We start from the raw sequence: 14493 nt of genomic DNA on the forward strand, positions 1-14493 counted from the left end.
TGAGGCAGTTGATCAATTAATCCGAAGACTCGCTCTGATTTAAATTCGCTAGCAAAGCCATATAATTTATTATGACTCGAGCAGTTTATCGGGTGCAACTTGTTAATGTTTAGCAAAGATATATTCACAGCATTTGGAAAGTGCCACAATAAAATTCTTCTTCGCAGTTTAACCATAAATAAGTAAGTGGACGAGTCTCCTTATAGAGCAGTAATTAATCAGCATTCGTTCACCACGAAAATCCCCATGTAAATGAGATATTTAGTAAGGTATTTTAGATACGAGGCTAAATTTGTTCTACTGGACTCCCACAACATTTAAATGCTGATAGCAAACTGGTTCAGTGAACAAAATGCTCTGGTAGTTTTCGATAATAAATCACGTGGCACTCACAGCATTCAAGGCAAATGTTTTCGAATGTTTTCCTTTCGAGCACACGCGCCCTTGGATCATTCAATTAGTTTATGAATAATTAGCAAAATTAAATCCCTAAATCGTGCCTAGTCGAGATTAGCATTTTATAGAATAGCTGGGAAAATGCTAGCTATCAAATTACTGTCATTACTCAATTAATTATCAACATTTCATGATCTCTCGGGCAAAACGATGGCAGGGTACAAAAGTTATAGCTAAACATTCCATTTGTATGTGTAAATTTATTTAAAGCACTAGATCAATTATTGCTTGCAATGGATTGAAGAGTAATGCCATTAAATATGGGTAACATAATATAGATTTAGACTAATTTATTTGGTGTTTCGCTTTCATTTGTGCTCAGCTCTGAGATTGTGTGATTCGCGCTAAAAAGTGCACTAAAAATGTTGACTTTGGTACCGGTTTCCAAGTGGATGAGCATTCCACTAGCACTGGGCGGCGTTCTGCTGCTTCTTCTTCAGCACACAGTCAATGGCCTGGACGACTTCCAGAAAGATGTCGTCCACGTCACGCTCGGCATTGATCTGTGATTAAAATGGAACAGTTGCTAATTATATGGGGGACTTTTTCACATTGATTGTATGATATGGCACTAACCGTCAGGGTCTTGGGCTCGTAGCATTCCAGGATAGCATTGGTGTTCTGCCTGAAGGTCAGGAGGCGCGCCCTAATGGTCTTCTCGTTGTCATCGTCCCGTTTCACAGACGAAGCAGCGGCACGTGCCATGATGCGCTGCACCATCGTGTCCTCGGAGCACTCGAAGTACAGCGCCAGATCGGCGGGAGCAACGCGCAGCTCGAACTCAATGCCCTGGTTCTTCTCACGCGGATATCCATCGATGAGGAATCCCTTCGAGCTGCCCTTGGCACGCGTGATGGCGTCGTTCAGCAGGGACAGCACCTCGTCGTTGGACACCAGGCCACCGCTGGCCATGACCGCCTGCAGCTGACGACCCTTGTCCGATCCAGAAGCCACCTGCAACAAGAAGGAATATTAGAAATGTAAAGCAATCTCTTACTACATATAATTAATATGGTAATTATCCCAAGCAATTGAAGTTCAAAGCTTCTTTGAATGCGAAGATCAATACACGAACGTGTAATTATCTCAATAGTTTAATTACGCATCGCAATGTTTGGGGCAATAACAAATGGGGCAGTGAATGTGCCGATCCAAATATAATCATTTTCCAGAATCGCAATACACCCTTGCCATCTGCAAGCAGCAGATAGCAGCGACTATTCCAGTATTTCCGCCCAAATTACCTCATTGCGCAGCAAATCGCCGCTGCTCAGATGTGTGAATCCGTATTTTTCCACGATTTTGGCGCACTGAGTGCCCTTGCCGCACCCGGGTCCGCCCAAGATCCAGATGATGGGGATTTCAGCCTGTAAGGACAAGATGTGGGTTAGCGGGCACACAACAGCGAGGCATTGAAACATCTAAAATTAGCTGGTTTAGTGGTAACACGTACGCAAGCTTAGTTGTATTAAGATGCGTGGATGGGTTTTCAAAAAGGGGGTTTTTAGAGGTTTCATATTCTCGGATCTAAACAAACGTTTGTTTTTGGTGAAGCGGCGGCCACAGACAGATAACATGCCATACTACTAATCCTAGAAGTAGGATATAGTGCCCATTGATTCGGATCCGATCCAGATGGGATCCAGTTACTTACAGCGGCTCGTGCCCTACGGAGCTCCTCAGCTTTGAGCTTCTCCTCGGCCTCCTTCTTCATAACCTTTTGGTGACACATAAATAACTACACAATCGAGACAGTTGTTGAGGATGGTTAGATATCTCCGACTTATAGTGTTATTGAACTACATTCGAGTTGCATTTGGCTTTGGTTAATGCTCGCATGTACTCATGTATGTAGTCATTAGTAGTTTTGGGCACTTTGCCAGCACAGAATAGTGTTCTTACTACAGGAATGGCAACTTATATGTAGGTTATAAATATTACATTGGCCCCTTGACATTGATCTTGAACGGCAACCACTGCGTCACACATATCATTTTAATTTCGAATAATTTTTGGGTAATTTGGGGCAATTGGCACCTCTACTCCATTCACACAAATGGTATTGATAATGGCTCGATCTCATCAACAAAAATCTAGATTAGTATAAACAAAGGCATCGCTCCCGTTGGCGGCCCGTGACCATATAGATATAGCGTGTGTGCAGATCAGCTTTAGATATAGTATTTTGTTTTTTTGAAGGCCCCGCCGATTTTCGCCTGTTCCGCATTGTCGCACCCGTCGAAAAATAGGGTAAAAAAAAAAAAATGAAAATAGAATCTAGAAAATGAATGAATTCGAGTTCGGACAGCATGATAATGCCCAGGTTGTTTGCTGGCACCTATAGATTTGTTTTTTGATTTTCCTCAGAGCATAAACTCGGTGCTTTTCATTTGCTCAGACGTTGTTTTTCACCGACTTTTCCTATGGCACATTTCCACGCATTTATATTGTTGCGTGTGAGAATTTATGATTTTCAAGCTCATTTACGTAATTTCTCTTCAGACGTACATATATACATAGATGGTGTGGTTCAGTGACTTTTCAATGTCATTTCCAAGGATTCCCTGTGATTAATAATTCAGAACTAACCTTTACATGGTGATTTAACAAGTGTTGAGGTTCCGAAGTACCCAAATGTAATTATAGAAAAAATTCCATTGAAGTGAAACTAGAAATCTATCCAGCTAACTCACGCGGATTTCTGTAAAACTCGGCTTATGATTTTGATATATATTTCATTGCATATATCTCTTATTCATATTTATTTTGTTTAATGACTTTGAAGTTCTGCAATCAACCCTAATTATACCATTCTAGCAAGAACTTCACACATGCTTTGCGCTCAAACGGAACTAAAAAACTATCCAGCTAACTTAGAGGAATTTTTATGGAACCCGCCTCTTGATCTTTCATATGGGTTTTTTTGTATATTTTTTGCTTTGTTTTGACAATTTAATAATACGACGCGACCAAGACTGAAAACCGGCATGACTGTCTAGTTCGAGTAGCGCCAATAAACACATTTAAACTGCTGTTTGGCGACGAGGCTGGGGACTTGATAATGAATCAAGCCCCGCCAGAAATTCCTGTGTGCCGAACCGAACTGGTCATAAATATATTCAAATCGGGATTTTGACGTCAAAATTCGTTCGAGCTTGGAATGTGAAATTTTGGTTTTTATTTTTGTTTGTCTCTTTCGGATGCTAATTTGTGTGTTCTGGCAGGGAATTTCACAGATTCGTAATCGTTGGCATTAGGAGAGGCTCTATTTATACCGGAGCAGTAAACATGGAACAGCTGACCGACCGGTGGCTTCTCATGCTCATCCCCCATTTCTCGGCCCCCAAAAGCTGAGTAAGTGAGCTTGTGGGACCTCCAAAGTTTCTTGATTGCATCGCTGGGCTGCGAGGTCAAGTGCAATGCAAGTGGCTCAAGGTCGATAGGAACGCTCTGAAGTCCCAATTTCAAGCCATGGCTTCACTTTCGCAGTTGGAGTGCAAGGCCAATTCAAATGAAAGTGAAACATTTGGGGTGTGTGGGTTACAAACAAATAAAAATAAATTGGGCATTAAGCACAAACGAAAACACAAATCACTGCGCCCGCACTGAACACACTCACCATGATGATGATGTATACTAGATATACACGTCGCTGCTGCGGGCCTTTGGCTGAAGAAATCGCGAGAAATTCGGTGGTTTGGTAGCCGGATGCCTTACTAGCCTTCCTAGCCTTCTTAGCCTTGGTAGCCTTTCCTTAGCGCCACTTGGTCGGTCGATTCTCGCCCAGATTCTTCGACTGCTCCGCTCGACGATTAGCCACCCACCCTTTGTGCTGCGTGAGTTGAGAGTGACTGAGTGAGTGATTCCGATTCGTTTCGTTTCGATTCGATCCGATTCGGCTAACGGTTTCACTGCGCATAGACACGCGAGCTTTGCTCCAAAGCTCTTCGACTACGAGTGCTTTTGTTTTGGCCGTTCCGCCTGTAACCCGAACTTTTCGATTCAAATTTTGAGTACAATATCATAGGTGGTGGACTCCGACCACCAGTCCATGTTGTCTCGATCCAATTGTTGAATTCGGTCCATCATAATACATCAAGTTCTGATTAATGCCATCTGCAGGTTTACTAGGTGGTTACGTTGGTTCTGTATTTCATCTCATTTTGATGCAGCTTGTATATGAGATATTAGCGCCCTTCCTCATAAGTAAAGTTTACAATGCTCTAGCGTGCTATTTCCACTCGTTTTTGGCTCTGAACGATCTTATCCATATTTAACTTGATTTCCTGAAACATTGCGTCCGGCTCTTGGGTAGCATCGATTTTCAAAGTGCTCTGCGAGTATTTCTTCAAAACCGCTTTAGAACTTTCTATGTACATTGGTAGACTTGGACGTGCAGTGGGACTGGATGAGCTGCGTGTACTTCCGGCTTCCTGATCCAAATCCAGCGCAATAATCAATTGCGGCGTCCCAAAACCATTTTCCAATATTTCAGCCTCCTTCAAATCGGCGGGGTATCTGAAAAGATGTATCTTCAGATTATTGTGTATCTAAATACTGACTTGACTTACCCATCAATGACGAAGCCCTTGAGGGCACCACGATGGCTCATCAATTGTTTTTCAATCAAGGGTACAATTTGTGGTAAGGGAATTGGAGATCCTGCTGATACGAGTTCTGCGAAGCTATTGCCAGCAGCGCTTTTCGATGCTATCTGCATTTGGTAATTATAAGCAAATATCCTTAAAAATTAGAAGTTTTTTAATACCTCCGTTTCGATCAATGCGGAGGGGTCGATATGCTTGAAGCCATACAGCTTCTCAATTTTCTGGGCCTGTGTTCCTTTGCCGCTGCCCGGACCGCCCATTATCCACACCATAGGAGCCTCCTGTAACATACATGCATTAGAAACATACTTTAGGGTATTATAAGCAGTCTACCATAGCTGAACACAAATATTTGCAAAAAACAATGCCTGAATATCAAAATAAAAACAAATGGTTTCGTCAAGAATTTGGATATTTTGACAAGTTTTGCTTGTTCTTATAGGCATTCTGCCTGCATTTGCTATAAACAATGCCTGGTAAATAAAATAAACTTTTCGAGCTTTTAAAATACTAACACGTACAATTTATTGAAGTGGCACATCCGCAGCATGGCCAATCATCAACTAATATAGTACAGAAAGGCCTGTATCTGCTTGGATTCGCTTACGGATATGACGAGTAGTGGTGCAGTGTGAAGACTTTGATGTTTAATCTTGGCGATTTCGTCGTGGGTGGGAAACGCCGCCTCTGATGGAAGTATGATTACATTAAAGTTCGGCGTTGTGGGTGCACTTTTTTTGAAACCCTTGTTGTGCAGATGTAGATCAAAGATTATTTTCAGGGCAGAGGGAGTATCTAACTCTTCTTTGCTATAATCATGGCTTTTAAGTTGCACCATTTCGAACTTTTCAAAAATCTCTTCAAATTTGGCATAAGTAAATTCGGATTTTAGTTGATCCACGAAACTTCGACCCTGTGTGGACAACTTTTCTTTTTTACTCGCAGGTTCTTCGATTGGTCTTTCGTCAGCCATACGTTTTCGTTGTCCGAATTGCAAGTCAATGGGCTCTACCACGATATCAGGGTCTTCCGTCTTCTGAGATGTTATGTGTTCTTTCATATCTTCCATACGCTTTTCTGCGATATGGTAAAATGGTGAATTTTTAATATGATCAGGTACTGGTTGACCGCCCACATTTTCGCTTAGCAGAGCCCAAATGCAATCTGCACTTGTGATTTCTTGTGGAATCTCTTGTGGACGCACATGTTTAACGACTATATAGCCAGATCGGGATAAAGCCGAGTAAACTAGGTAGTTTGAGTACCTTTCGCTTTCCAGCTCGCCCAGTAGGAGCACATAAGCTTGCTCGATTGAAACTACCGAACCGCAGTACTCCAGTTGTAAACGTCCCTGAAAAGAAGCTTCTATTATCTATCTGATTTTGAGTTTAGAGCTCGATTTTATATCTTACAACTTCTAGTAGGAACATTGCCTCATAGTACTCCAGGTAGAGCTTTCCATGCTCATTGTACCCGAAATTTTCGAATTTGCCATCTTTGCGTATGACTTCCGCCACTTGTTGCTCCTCGTTCCAAATGGCAAGGGCCCTTCCTCCAAGTCTCTCTATCCGCGGCACTGACAATTGAGCTCGTAAGTACTCTAAAATGTAATTACCATTTACTTATATACAGTTTTGTAATGTTTATAACCGATTCTAACCCTGCGCTCGTTTAAGCTCCTCAAGTTCCGATGCAGTTCCCTCATTTTGGGTGCGTTTTAAGCCTCCACTCGGAGGTTCGAACTCAGTGTGACGATGAGCAATGAGCTGCTGGGCACTGTAATGACTTGATTTTAAGCTTAGGTAATGAGATCTCAGTTAGAAATTACCTTAGATAGCTATTTCTTGGATAAATGTCCACAAATTCAGAATCTTGTGTTTTGGTGTCCATGTCAGTGTGACCAAAGCAATTTCGTTTAAATATACCATAATCTTACCAATTGGTAAGCTGTTACCGATGAATCGATACTTTTGGCGGGCTGTCATCGTATTTAAATTTTTTGACTAACGAGGTTAAGAAACCATAATTTTTAGACAACTCCCAAGAGTCAATAAATATACAAGCATTCTCTATTTATAAATCTTTATTCTTTGTATAATTGTAGTTTTGTTAGTTTCGCATAACATACGCTTAACATTTCATGCCCTCTCATGCAATGGAGCTTGTCGAAATCTCGAACTCGTTTTTAATTGATGTCGTATAACATTTTACATCTTGAAAATACACTTATTGGTAGATTTATGAACATTTAATACACCACATTGTTGCTTTTAACTCTTATGCTGTTAACATTTTCTCATCGACTCGACAATTCGACAATTTCAACTTCACGTATATTGCAGGATATTTCTAGATGGCTTTCTTTGTTTCTTCGGTTTCTTTCTACACCGCAAATGTTTTTTAAACTCTGAACTGCGAAACGACCCCTGCTGTTTCTGTTTCAGCTTTGTAGTTGTAAAAACTTAAATACAAAAATTATACACTATAACTAACCGTACATTGTATATTGTTTATCATTATGTATATGTACCTATAACTGATTTATTATATGTATGCGTCGTGTATTGTATAAACAGTTTCTCCATAGTATTGGTTGCTCCTTTAATTTGTTGTTTGTCCTTTGTTAATGCCCTCGAATTGTTAACATTGTTCACCACATTTGTATTATACATATGCATACATATAACCGTAAATGCTTTAGTTATTATCATCTACATATATGCATAGATATATTTCTGTTTCGAATGCGTAACGCTTTAAGGTAATATTTTATCTGCCTGCTGATAGGTCGTTTCATTATTTATCGCCCCCGAACCAACGCACCTCACGCATAGTAAGTGGAAATAAAAGTCGCTTCAGGTAAAAGTAGGGAAAACTTAATAATACTCTCCCCCATTGACATGCATATCTACACTTATGTACAGGACAAAAAGGACCGCTTAGACTATGGCCACGTTGGTGGTCACGGAGGTGGCATTCTGTTTGCCCGACTTCACCAGGCACGACTGCGAGCTGTTGCCCATGCTGGAGCCATCCAAGCTGTCCAGGTCCAAGGCCGTGTCTATCATCGTGTTGTCGTGCAGCATCCTCAGTCGCTCCGCCGACTTCACCTGCTCTGCTCCATCGCCCAGGGACTTTCTCTTCACGTGACACGATGCACTAACCGGATCATCCAGGTCGAGATCGTCGCAGAGCAGTGTGGAGGAGAGCACATTGTTGGCCTGCTCTCTCTGCTCCAGCTGCTTGCGTTCATCAATGATGTTGGAGTACACATGCAGTGTGGAATCGGCTGGATCCGTATCATTTTCCACTGGCAGCACGTTGCTGTACATGTTCTCCGTTTTTCCGCTGATGGCAGCAGCTAATAGAGCGGCGCCCGCAGAGGGTTTCCCGGAACTGCTTGCTGCTTCACCTCTGACATGGTTATCGGCCAACGAGGAGTTGACCAGGGCCGCCTCGAAATCCTCATCGAAGAGATTGCTATAGCTGCCGCTGCGGTTGCGCATTTCCCTAGCCTTATTGGAGGCTATGGCCGCCACGGCAGCCACCACTTCGGGACTGCCCACGACCACAACATCTGGATCATCCAACTCATCCTCGCTGCTGGCGGTGGCCAACTGATTCTCATAGCTAACAGTGCCGCCATTGGAAATCTGGCGCTGCTTGTGATGACGATGGCGGTACTGACGCGCCTGGGCGGCCGTTTGATGGGTATAAGCCGGAATGTCCATTTGGGCCAGCGGTATCTCGTTGTCCACCAACTGAGCTAGACTATTGGAATTACCTGGAAACGATACGAAAAGAAAAAGGGGAAAAGAGGGCGCAACGAAAGGTCGTGATTAGTAATTGGTATTTAATTTGATTCTTTTGTATGTTTAATTAATGCATGTATATAATTGAAATGCTCATTACAACGAATTTGCCAACTAATTTAAAATTCAAATTTCAATTTGGAGCATTTGTAACTAGTATCTAGTGGTTTTATTGCTCTTTTGCTAGTGGTCGTTGATGGTTTGTTTAGGTTCGGTTTCGTTTAGCTGTGGGAAAAATAAAACTATTTAAATATGCAAATATGCAAATTATCATAAATGCTGAAAAGGGCGGCAAATTAAAATCGTAATTCAATCAAATGGGGTTTTGTGTGCTAAATCGAACAAATACACGTGTAATTGCAAACTGAATGGGACTTGATCGGGAGCAACTGCCTCGCAATTGGGTGGAAATCAACTTAATTCGAAACTCATCAGTTAGATAAGCTCCTAAACCAATAAACAACAATGGACAATGATAACTGAAAATTGAATGACAAACGCCGTAGAGTATGCGCAAATAAAGACGAAAACTGGACGCTAATTAATGGATAATGGATTCAGTGGTTAAGTCGGTGCCAATTGAACAATTTAAAGCATGCTTTCAAAATGTTTGGAGTGCAATTAGTAGGTGTACACAACTTTAGCTTGCCAATAAATTACTGCTAAATACCATATTAAACTTTTGCTTTGTGTTCGATGGGTGTTTCTTTTTTGCATGGTGACGCCTTTGGGTTTATGAGCAACATAAAAGAATATCAAACTAAAATTATGTAATTCAGCTATTTCGCACTGGCGATTTAAGCGGCAGAAAAATAAACTCAAAGATATATGGTTATGTATGCGGTGTAGCTAATTTCAAACGAAACTCTAAAGCTTTAAATTTCGGTATTAGGTTATTATTATTCTGTTACATACAACAATCAAATGTTTTTGCATTAGGAGAGAACTCACCCAATTAAGGCTTAAAATGCATTTTTACTCTAGTCTTAAGCGGCCCTCGACAACTTTCGCTCAATTGCAGTTTTTGTTTGGGTTATTACGGTTTGGTTAGTTTCACAAAATAGTTACAGACACAAATTTGTAAGTATTGTTTAGTTTTTTTTTTTTTTTTGTATTTTTTTTTTTTCATCCCAGAGTCAAGTTGAAAGATACAGAAAGAGTTTGACATTAGTGTGCGATAAATCAAGAGGAGGGTTATAGCTTTTTGGTGGATGTGTGCGCGCTTTAGCCTTTTTAGGTCAAAACCAAAATCAGGGAACCTAAGGACTAAGGATAATCGAAAATGTAGAGGAGCGGAAAATCTGAAGCCTTCATTTCGTGTCTATGGCTATGTCTATGTCTATGTCTATGTCTATGTCTGTGTGCGTGATTCGGGGTTCACATTTATGGTTCCAATAACATTTCAGGATCGTAAGTAGGTCCCACGATCTTCCTGAAAGGGCGCGATACGCTTCAACATCGGGATTAGTACTTATAGATACCATTTTAAACATACGCTAGATACACTTTATTGCCCAACATTTAACCATACATATGTGTATATATAAGTACATATATAAATTTATGTTTTCATCAGTTAACACTCGCTTTTAAATATATATATAATATATATAACTAGCTACAACTTCAATCATCTGGCTAATGCGTATTACACTTGCAATTAATTATAAAAGGAACCCATAATATTGTTAATGCTCAAGATTTAAAGCCTTGTAGGCGGCATGCGAGCCGCAATTATTTTCTTTAAGCTGGCTTACAAGTAAATATACCTAATACGCTTTACGATTTTCACTTCCACAAAAGTCCAGCAATCGAGTGCCCGAAAAATGTTTGTCTTTCAACTATTACAACTAGGTATAAATATTTGCAATTTTAATTTTCATTTCAATTTCAACGCATTGTTCGGTATTTTGTTAATTGCTAATTATTTGCAGCAGTCACTTGGCAATGTTCCAATATTCAAGATTAAGACATATTCGACGATATTTGATATTCAATTCGTTTGCAACAATTTCTCGTATTCCGCTATTAGTTTTAAAATGACACTCCCACTTCCTTAACACTGATACATAGTTTATCAAATTCCTTATTGAATTCCATGTTTAGTTTACGTTTACAATTATTTTTAAATTTCATTGTAAAAATGAAAAAAGTCCTAACAAAATGTTGCTTCGATAAATGGCAGTTATTTTGGCTCATTAAGTTTTTGGTTTTTGCTTTCTGTTCTTTTATTTGTTTTGCTAATTTTCCATTTCACTAATTGCAATTTCAAGTTTTCGGCTGAAACCGTCCAAATTAATCGAGAATTCAACTCAAGGCCCAAGTGACTGCGATCATTTACAAAAATCTCACGAGGTTCCCAACAAAAAGCAAAATCATTAAGCACTTTACCAGGCGAACTGAGTCAAACATGCTTGGCTGGGGATGTTGGTTTACTGCTTTACTGGTTCTTTGGATCTTTGGTTTTCTGGTTAGTATGTTGTTTTGGTTAGTTGGTTGTTGGGTTGCTTGGTTAGTTGGTTAGATGGTTAGTTGGTTAGTTGGTGTCTTCACTATTGGAGGTGGCGGCGCTGGGACGTAGACCAAGGTGGATACATACATACACGGGTGGCATTTTGCGGCCCCTGGCGCCGAATCTCCCCCTATTGCAAACGCATCCTGCAGCAGGAGGGATCCGACGCACCTAGCCTGGGAAGCAGGTGCTATATAAACGCAAAAGTTTCTATGAACCAAGTTTTTCGGGGGGAAGTGGAACTGGGGGGAACGTCTACGGCTGGGTTGGTGGTTTCAAACATTAAACACAAATCAAATACAAGTTCGACTTCTACAAAAGGGTGCAAACACAAATTCAGATTCAGATTCAGATTCAGATACAGATACAGATGCGAATGCGGATTTCAGGCTGCAAAAGGGTAGCAGTTACATTTACATTTGCACTAACAACTATGCTCATCTTGGAAGCCAAGTGAGTCTCACAAATGTGCCACAATCAGACTGTGATAGATTCCCTCAAAGTTCAAATCAAGGCTGCAAACTTTTAAATTTATTCGCTCCGTTGGCTTGGCTCGAACTTTCAGCATTCGGTTAAGCAAAATATTTACTTGCAAATCGAAGTCAAAGAATTCAGTTTGATAAATGGTAAATATCCAAACGGGGTTAGCTGGTGAAACAGGGCACCTTTTAAGCAAAATTATAGTGTTATCTAGATTTAAACTTAAGCAATCTTTCTCTATATAAATACTTTCTAAAAAAAAATCCATTTCAGTTTTAAGTGGATGCAGCGCGAATTCAAAATAAACCCGAACCGTTGCAACATAGTTCGGTTAACAAATGGCTCGCAGCCTCGATTAAAGTATATGTACATTGCAAACTATTCAAAAACATAGTCAAAGCCTAGTCAAGCCCTTAGATTAAATCCTAAATGAAGTCCTAGTTAAGCCATAATCGAAAAGCTGCTCTCGAGTCTAAAGCTAAACGGAGAAGCCCCAAAGAAGTGGGCCACATTCCGGAAACTGGACCCGATTTGGCGCCTTAGCAAAAGCGTGGAAGCATTAGGAAGCGGGCTGGCCCGGGCCCGGCCTTATGTACAGCGCCCAACAACCGATCGAGGAGGATGACCAGGAGACGGACCAGCCCACCGATGGGGTGGTGGACGTGGCCGTGGCCCTGGGCTGCGGCGGAGCAGCGGACTGCTGCTGCGTACTATGACGAGTCACTGCCCGCCGCATCCTCGATGATCGAGTTGAGATCGATGTTGAACGAATACTCGTAGAGATTGGAGTAGCGGTCGCGCTCCTTCCACGGCGACCGGTGATTCATATAAAGATTTCGTTTACTAACACGAAAGATCTGGCTGTCCTTGATCGACTGATCGTCATCGCAGGGTTCACCGCCACCGCCAAAGTCGCACTCGCGAATCGTCAGCCGGTTGGTCGGCGACTTCAGTTCGAACATCACCTCCTGGTGCTTGTAGGGTTTCCTCATCGGCAGCGGCTGATAGCCGGCTATATTAACCTTCTGCGAGTCCACCGACATGGTCGATTGCCGGCGCATTCCGCGCGCCGCCTTCGGGAACGGATAGTTCCGCATCAGATTGGAGTCGGTGCTGCGTTGCGGCGAATAGTATTTGAAGTCCGTGGGCGCCGGCGCTTGTGGCGCCGTGGTGTGTATGGTGGTCAGGGTGCTGTTGCTGGCGGAGATCGCACCGCTGGCCTGCAGCTGCAGCGTCGACGGGCGTCGGGGCGCCAGCGGCGGTGGGGCCGTGGCCAACGACACGGACACCGAAGTAGGTGCGGTGGTGGTGGTCGAGGAGGAGGAACCACACGTACCAGTGCCGGTGCCGGTGGCGGCATTGGTGCCGCTGGCGCTGGATGCCACCGCCGCTGCCGCTGCTGCCACCGTGCCAATGGCTGTGGTCTGCTGGGCGTGAACGTGGTGATGCAGCAGCGGGAGCGGCGAGTGGCGGACATCGTCGTACGACGGTGTCAGCGGCAGGTGCAGCGATCGCTTGAGGTTCAACCGGTAGGAGGAGGACGTGGCCGGCGAGCGCAGGAGCGAGGGCGAATTGGGACCAGCTCCTGGAGGACCGCCTTCGTGTTGCTGCAACTCGGCGGCCACCAAGTGCTGCTTCAGTTGCTTGTGTTTGTGTTTGCTGGCCTTGAACTGCTGCTGGGCACTGGCCGGCAGCAGGGTTTGCAGGGAGCAGCGCTGCTGGTGATGCTTGCGGGACTTACCGTTTTGGACCAGGTCGTAACTGGGCGGCGGATGGTCGAAGCCGTTGCCATGGCCATTCCCATGGCCATTGATGGCACCTCCGTTGCCCTCCAGTGTCGACGAGGAGGGATTCGACTGGTTATCGTGGTCGTATTCGTTTTCGTGGTGTGATTGTGTCGATTGTGGTGTATGATTCGAGTGGTGGTAGTTGTAGTAGGTAGTAGTAGTAGTAGATTACCAAAAAAGAACATTGCATAGAACACAAAAAGAAAAAAATTTGAATTACAGATCGTCAAAATGATGTGCACAAAAGAGTTCATCGTACGAGAGTTTTGATTTGATTTGAATTGATTTGATTTGATATATATATATATAAATATATAAAGGAGATCAAGCAAGCAGTGTGCTCAGACATTTAGATTTTTAGATTTCAGTGGTGAAAGGGTGCGCTTGGGTTGGCTCAATGTGCTTGGCTCAACTGTGTTGGCCGCTTACCTCGTCGTAGAATCGGGGCTTCAGCTCCGCCCCACCAATGCTGATCCCGCCGCCGGCACCACCGATGCCACCTCCCACACCGCCCATCATGGGCTGCGAGGTGGTGACCATGTGCGAGGCACTCAGCACATCGCTCAGTGCGTGCCGCGGACTCGACTGGTGCTGCATCTGCTGGATGAACTCGTCGGTGGCGATGCCGCGTCTGCCATTTAATCCAATTAGCTTGTTTTTGGCGCCTCTAACTACTGGCTACTCACCTGTCGATCAGCGAGGGCGTCATGGGTCCGCACAAGATGTGACAGCAGTTCAGGCAGATGTTACCCCGCGAATAGGGATTTTGGGTGCGGGGTCCGCCTTTGGAGGAGAAGGATCCCTTGAGCTGTTGAAGAGATCACATTAAAATGGGGTGT

The 14493-nt window shown here is 43.0% G+C and overlaps 3 protein-coding genes across 16 annotated transcripts in view; all 3 read right to left on the reverse strand.

The window, feature by feature from the left end:
* Positions 1-636: 636 nt before the first annotated feature.
* Positions 637-4453, reverse strand: LOC120448938 (adenylate kinase isoenzyme 1). 2 transcript variants are annotated; one of them, XM_039631182.2, is made up of 5 exons: positions 4076-4453; positions 2111-2194; positions 1701-1823; positions 1033-1410; positions 637-959 (listed from the first exon to the last, which is right to left on the reverse strand). In XM_039631182.2, exons 1-5 carry the CDS (start codon positions 4076-4078, stop codon positions 861-863), a joined length of 687 nt encoding a protein of 228 aa, XP_039487116.1. In that variant the 5' UTR covers positions 4079-4453; the 3' UTR covers positions 637-860. The 2 variants fall into 2 exon arrangements, with proteins under 2 accessions (XP_039487116.1, XP_039487115.1); XM_039631181.2 differs by lacking the exon at positions 2111-2194 and having other exon boundaries at positions 4076-4437.
* Positions 4454-4642: 189 nt separating this feature from the next.
* On the reverse strand, positions 4643-6977 carry LOC120448937 (adenylate kinase isoenzyme 1). 7 transcript variants are annotated; one of them, XM_039631176.2, is made up of 5 exons: positions 6892-6977; positions 6724-6839; positions 6476-6663; positions 5579-6414; positions 5236-5344 (listed from the first exon to the last, which is right to left on the reverse strand). In XM_039631176.2, the coding sequence occupies exons 1-4, from the start codon at positions 6951-6953 to the stop codon at positions 5623-5625; spliced, it is 1158 nt and encodes a 385-aa protein (XP_039487110.1). In that variant the 5' UTR covers positions 6954-6977; the 3' UTR covers positions 5236-5344; positions 5579-5622. The 7 variants fall into 7 exon arrangements, with proteins under 7 accessions (XP_043861981.1, XP_039487112.1, XP_039487111.1 ...); XM_039631175.1 differs by having other exon boundaries at positions 5585-6414; positions 6724-6848; positions 6892-6956; XM_039631174.2 differs by having other exon boundaries at positions 6724-6848; positions 6892-6956.
* Positions 6978-7128: 151 nt separating this feature from the next.
* The window catches only part of LOC120449143 (palmitoyltransferase app), a 68773-nt gene continuing 61408 nt past the window's right edge, over positions 7129-14493 (reverse strand). For 4 of the 7 annotated variants that reach the window (XM_039631471.1, XM_039631470.1, XM_039631472.1 and 1 more), the window contains 3 exons: positions 14341-14462; positions 14084-14285; positions 9841-13723 (listed from right to left, as the gene is read on the reverse strand). In XM_039631471.1, coding sequence (XP_039487405.1) covers positions 12578-13723; positions 14084-14285; positions 14341-14462 — 1470 coding nt within the window. In that variant the 3' untranslated portion in view covers positions 9841-12577. Of the gene's footprint in view, positions 8848-9840; positions 13724-14083; positions 14286-14340; positions 14463-14493 lie in introns of those variants that run through there. The other 3 variants (XM_039631475.2, XM_039631476.2, XM_039631477.2) reach the window with 2 other exon arrangements.

This window comes from Drosophila santomea, chromosome 3L (genome assembly GCF_016746245.2).
Source record: "Drosophila santomea strain STO CAGO 1482 chromosome 3L, Prin_Dsan_1.1, whole genome shotgun sequence".
Classification (NCBI taxonomy): Eukaryota; Metazoa; Arthropoda; class Insecta; order Diptera; family Drosophilidae; genus Drosophila; species Drosophila santomea.

Coding starts and splice junctions, on each gene's coding strand:
- LOC120448937 (XM_039631175.1), bottom strand. CDS start 6,953: ATGGACACCAAAACACAAGATTCTGAATTTGTGGACATTTATCCAAGA. Junction 6,849..6,891: donor CCAAGAAATAGCTATCTAAG/GTAATTTCTAAC, acceptor CTTAAAATCAAG/TCATTACAGTGCCCAGCAGC. Junction 6,664..6,723: donor GGAGCTTAAACGAGCGCAGG/GTTAGAATCGGT, acceptor ATTACATTTTAG/AGTACTTACGAGCTCAATTG.
- LOC120448938 (XM_039631182.2), bottom strand. Junction 1,824..2,110: donor TCCGTAGGGCACGAGCCGCT/GTAAGTAACTGG, acceptor TTGTCCTTACAG/GCTGAAATCCCCATCATCTG. Junction 960..1,032: donor ACGAGCCCAAGACCCTGACG/GTTAGTGCCATA, acceptor TTTTAATCACAG/ATCAATGCCGAGCGTGACGT.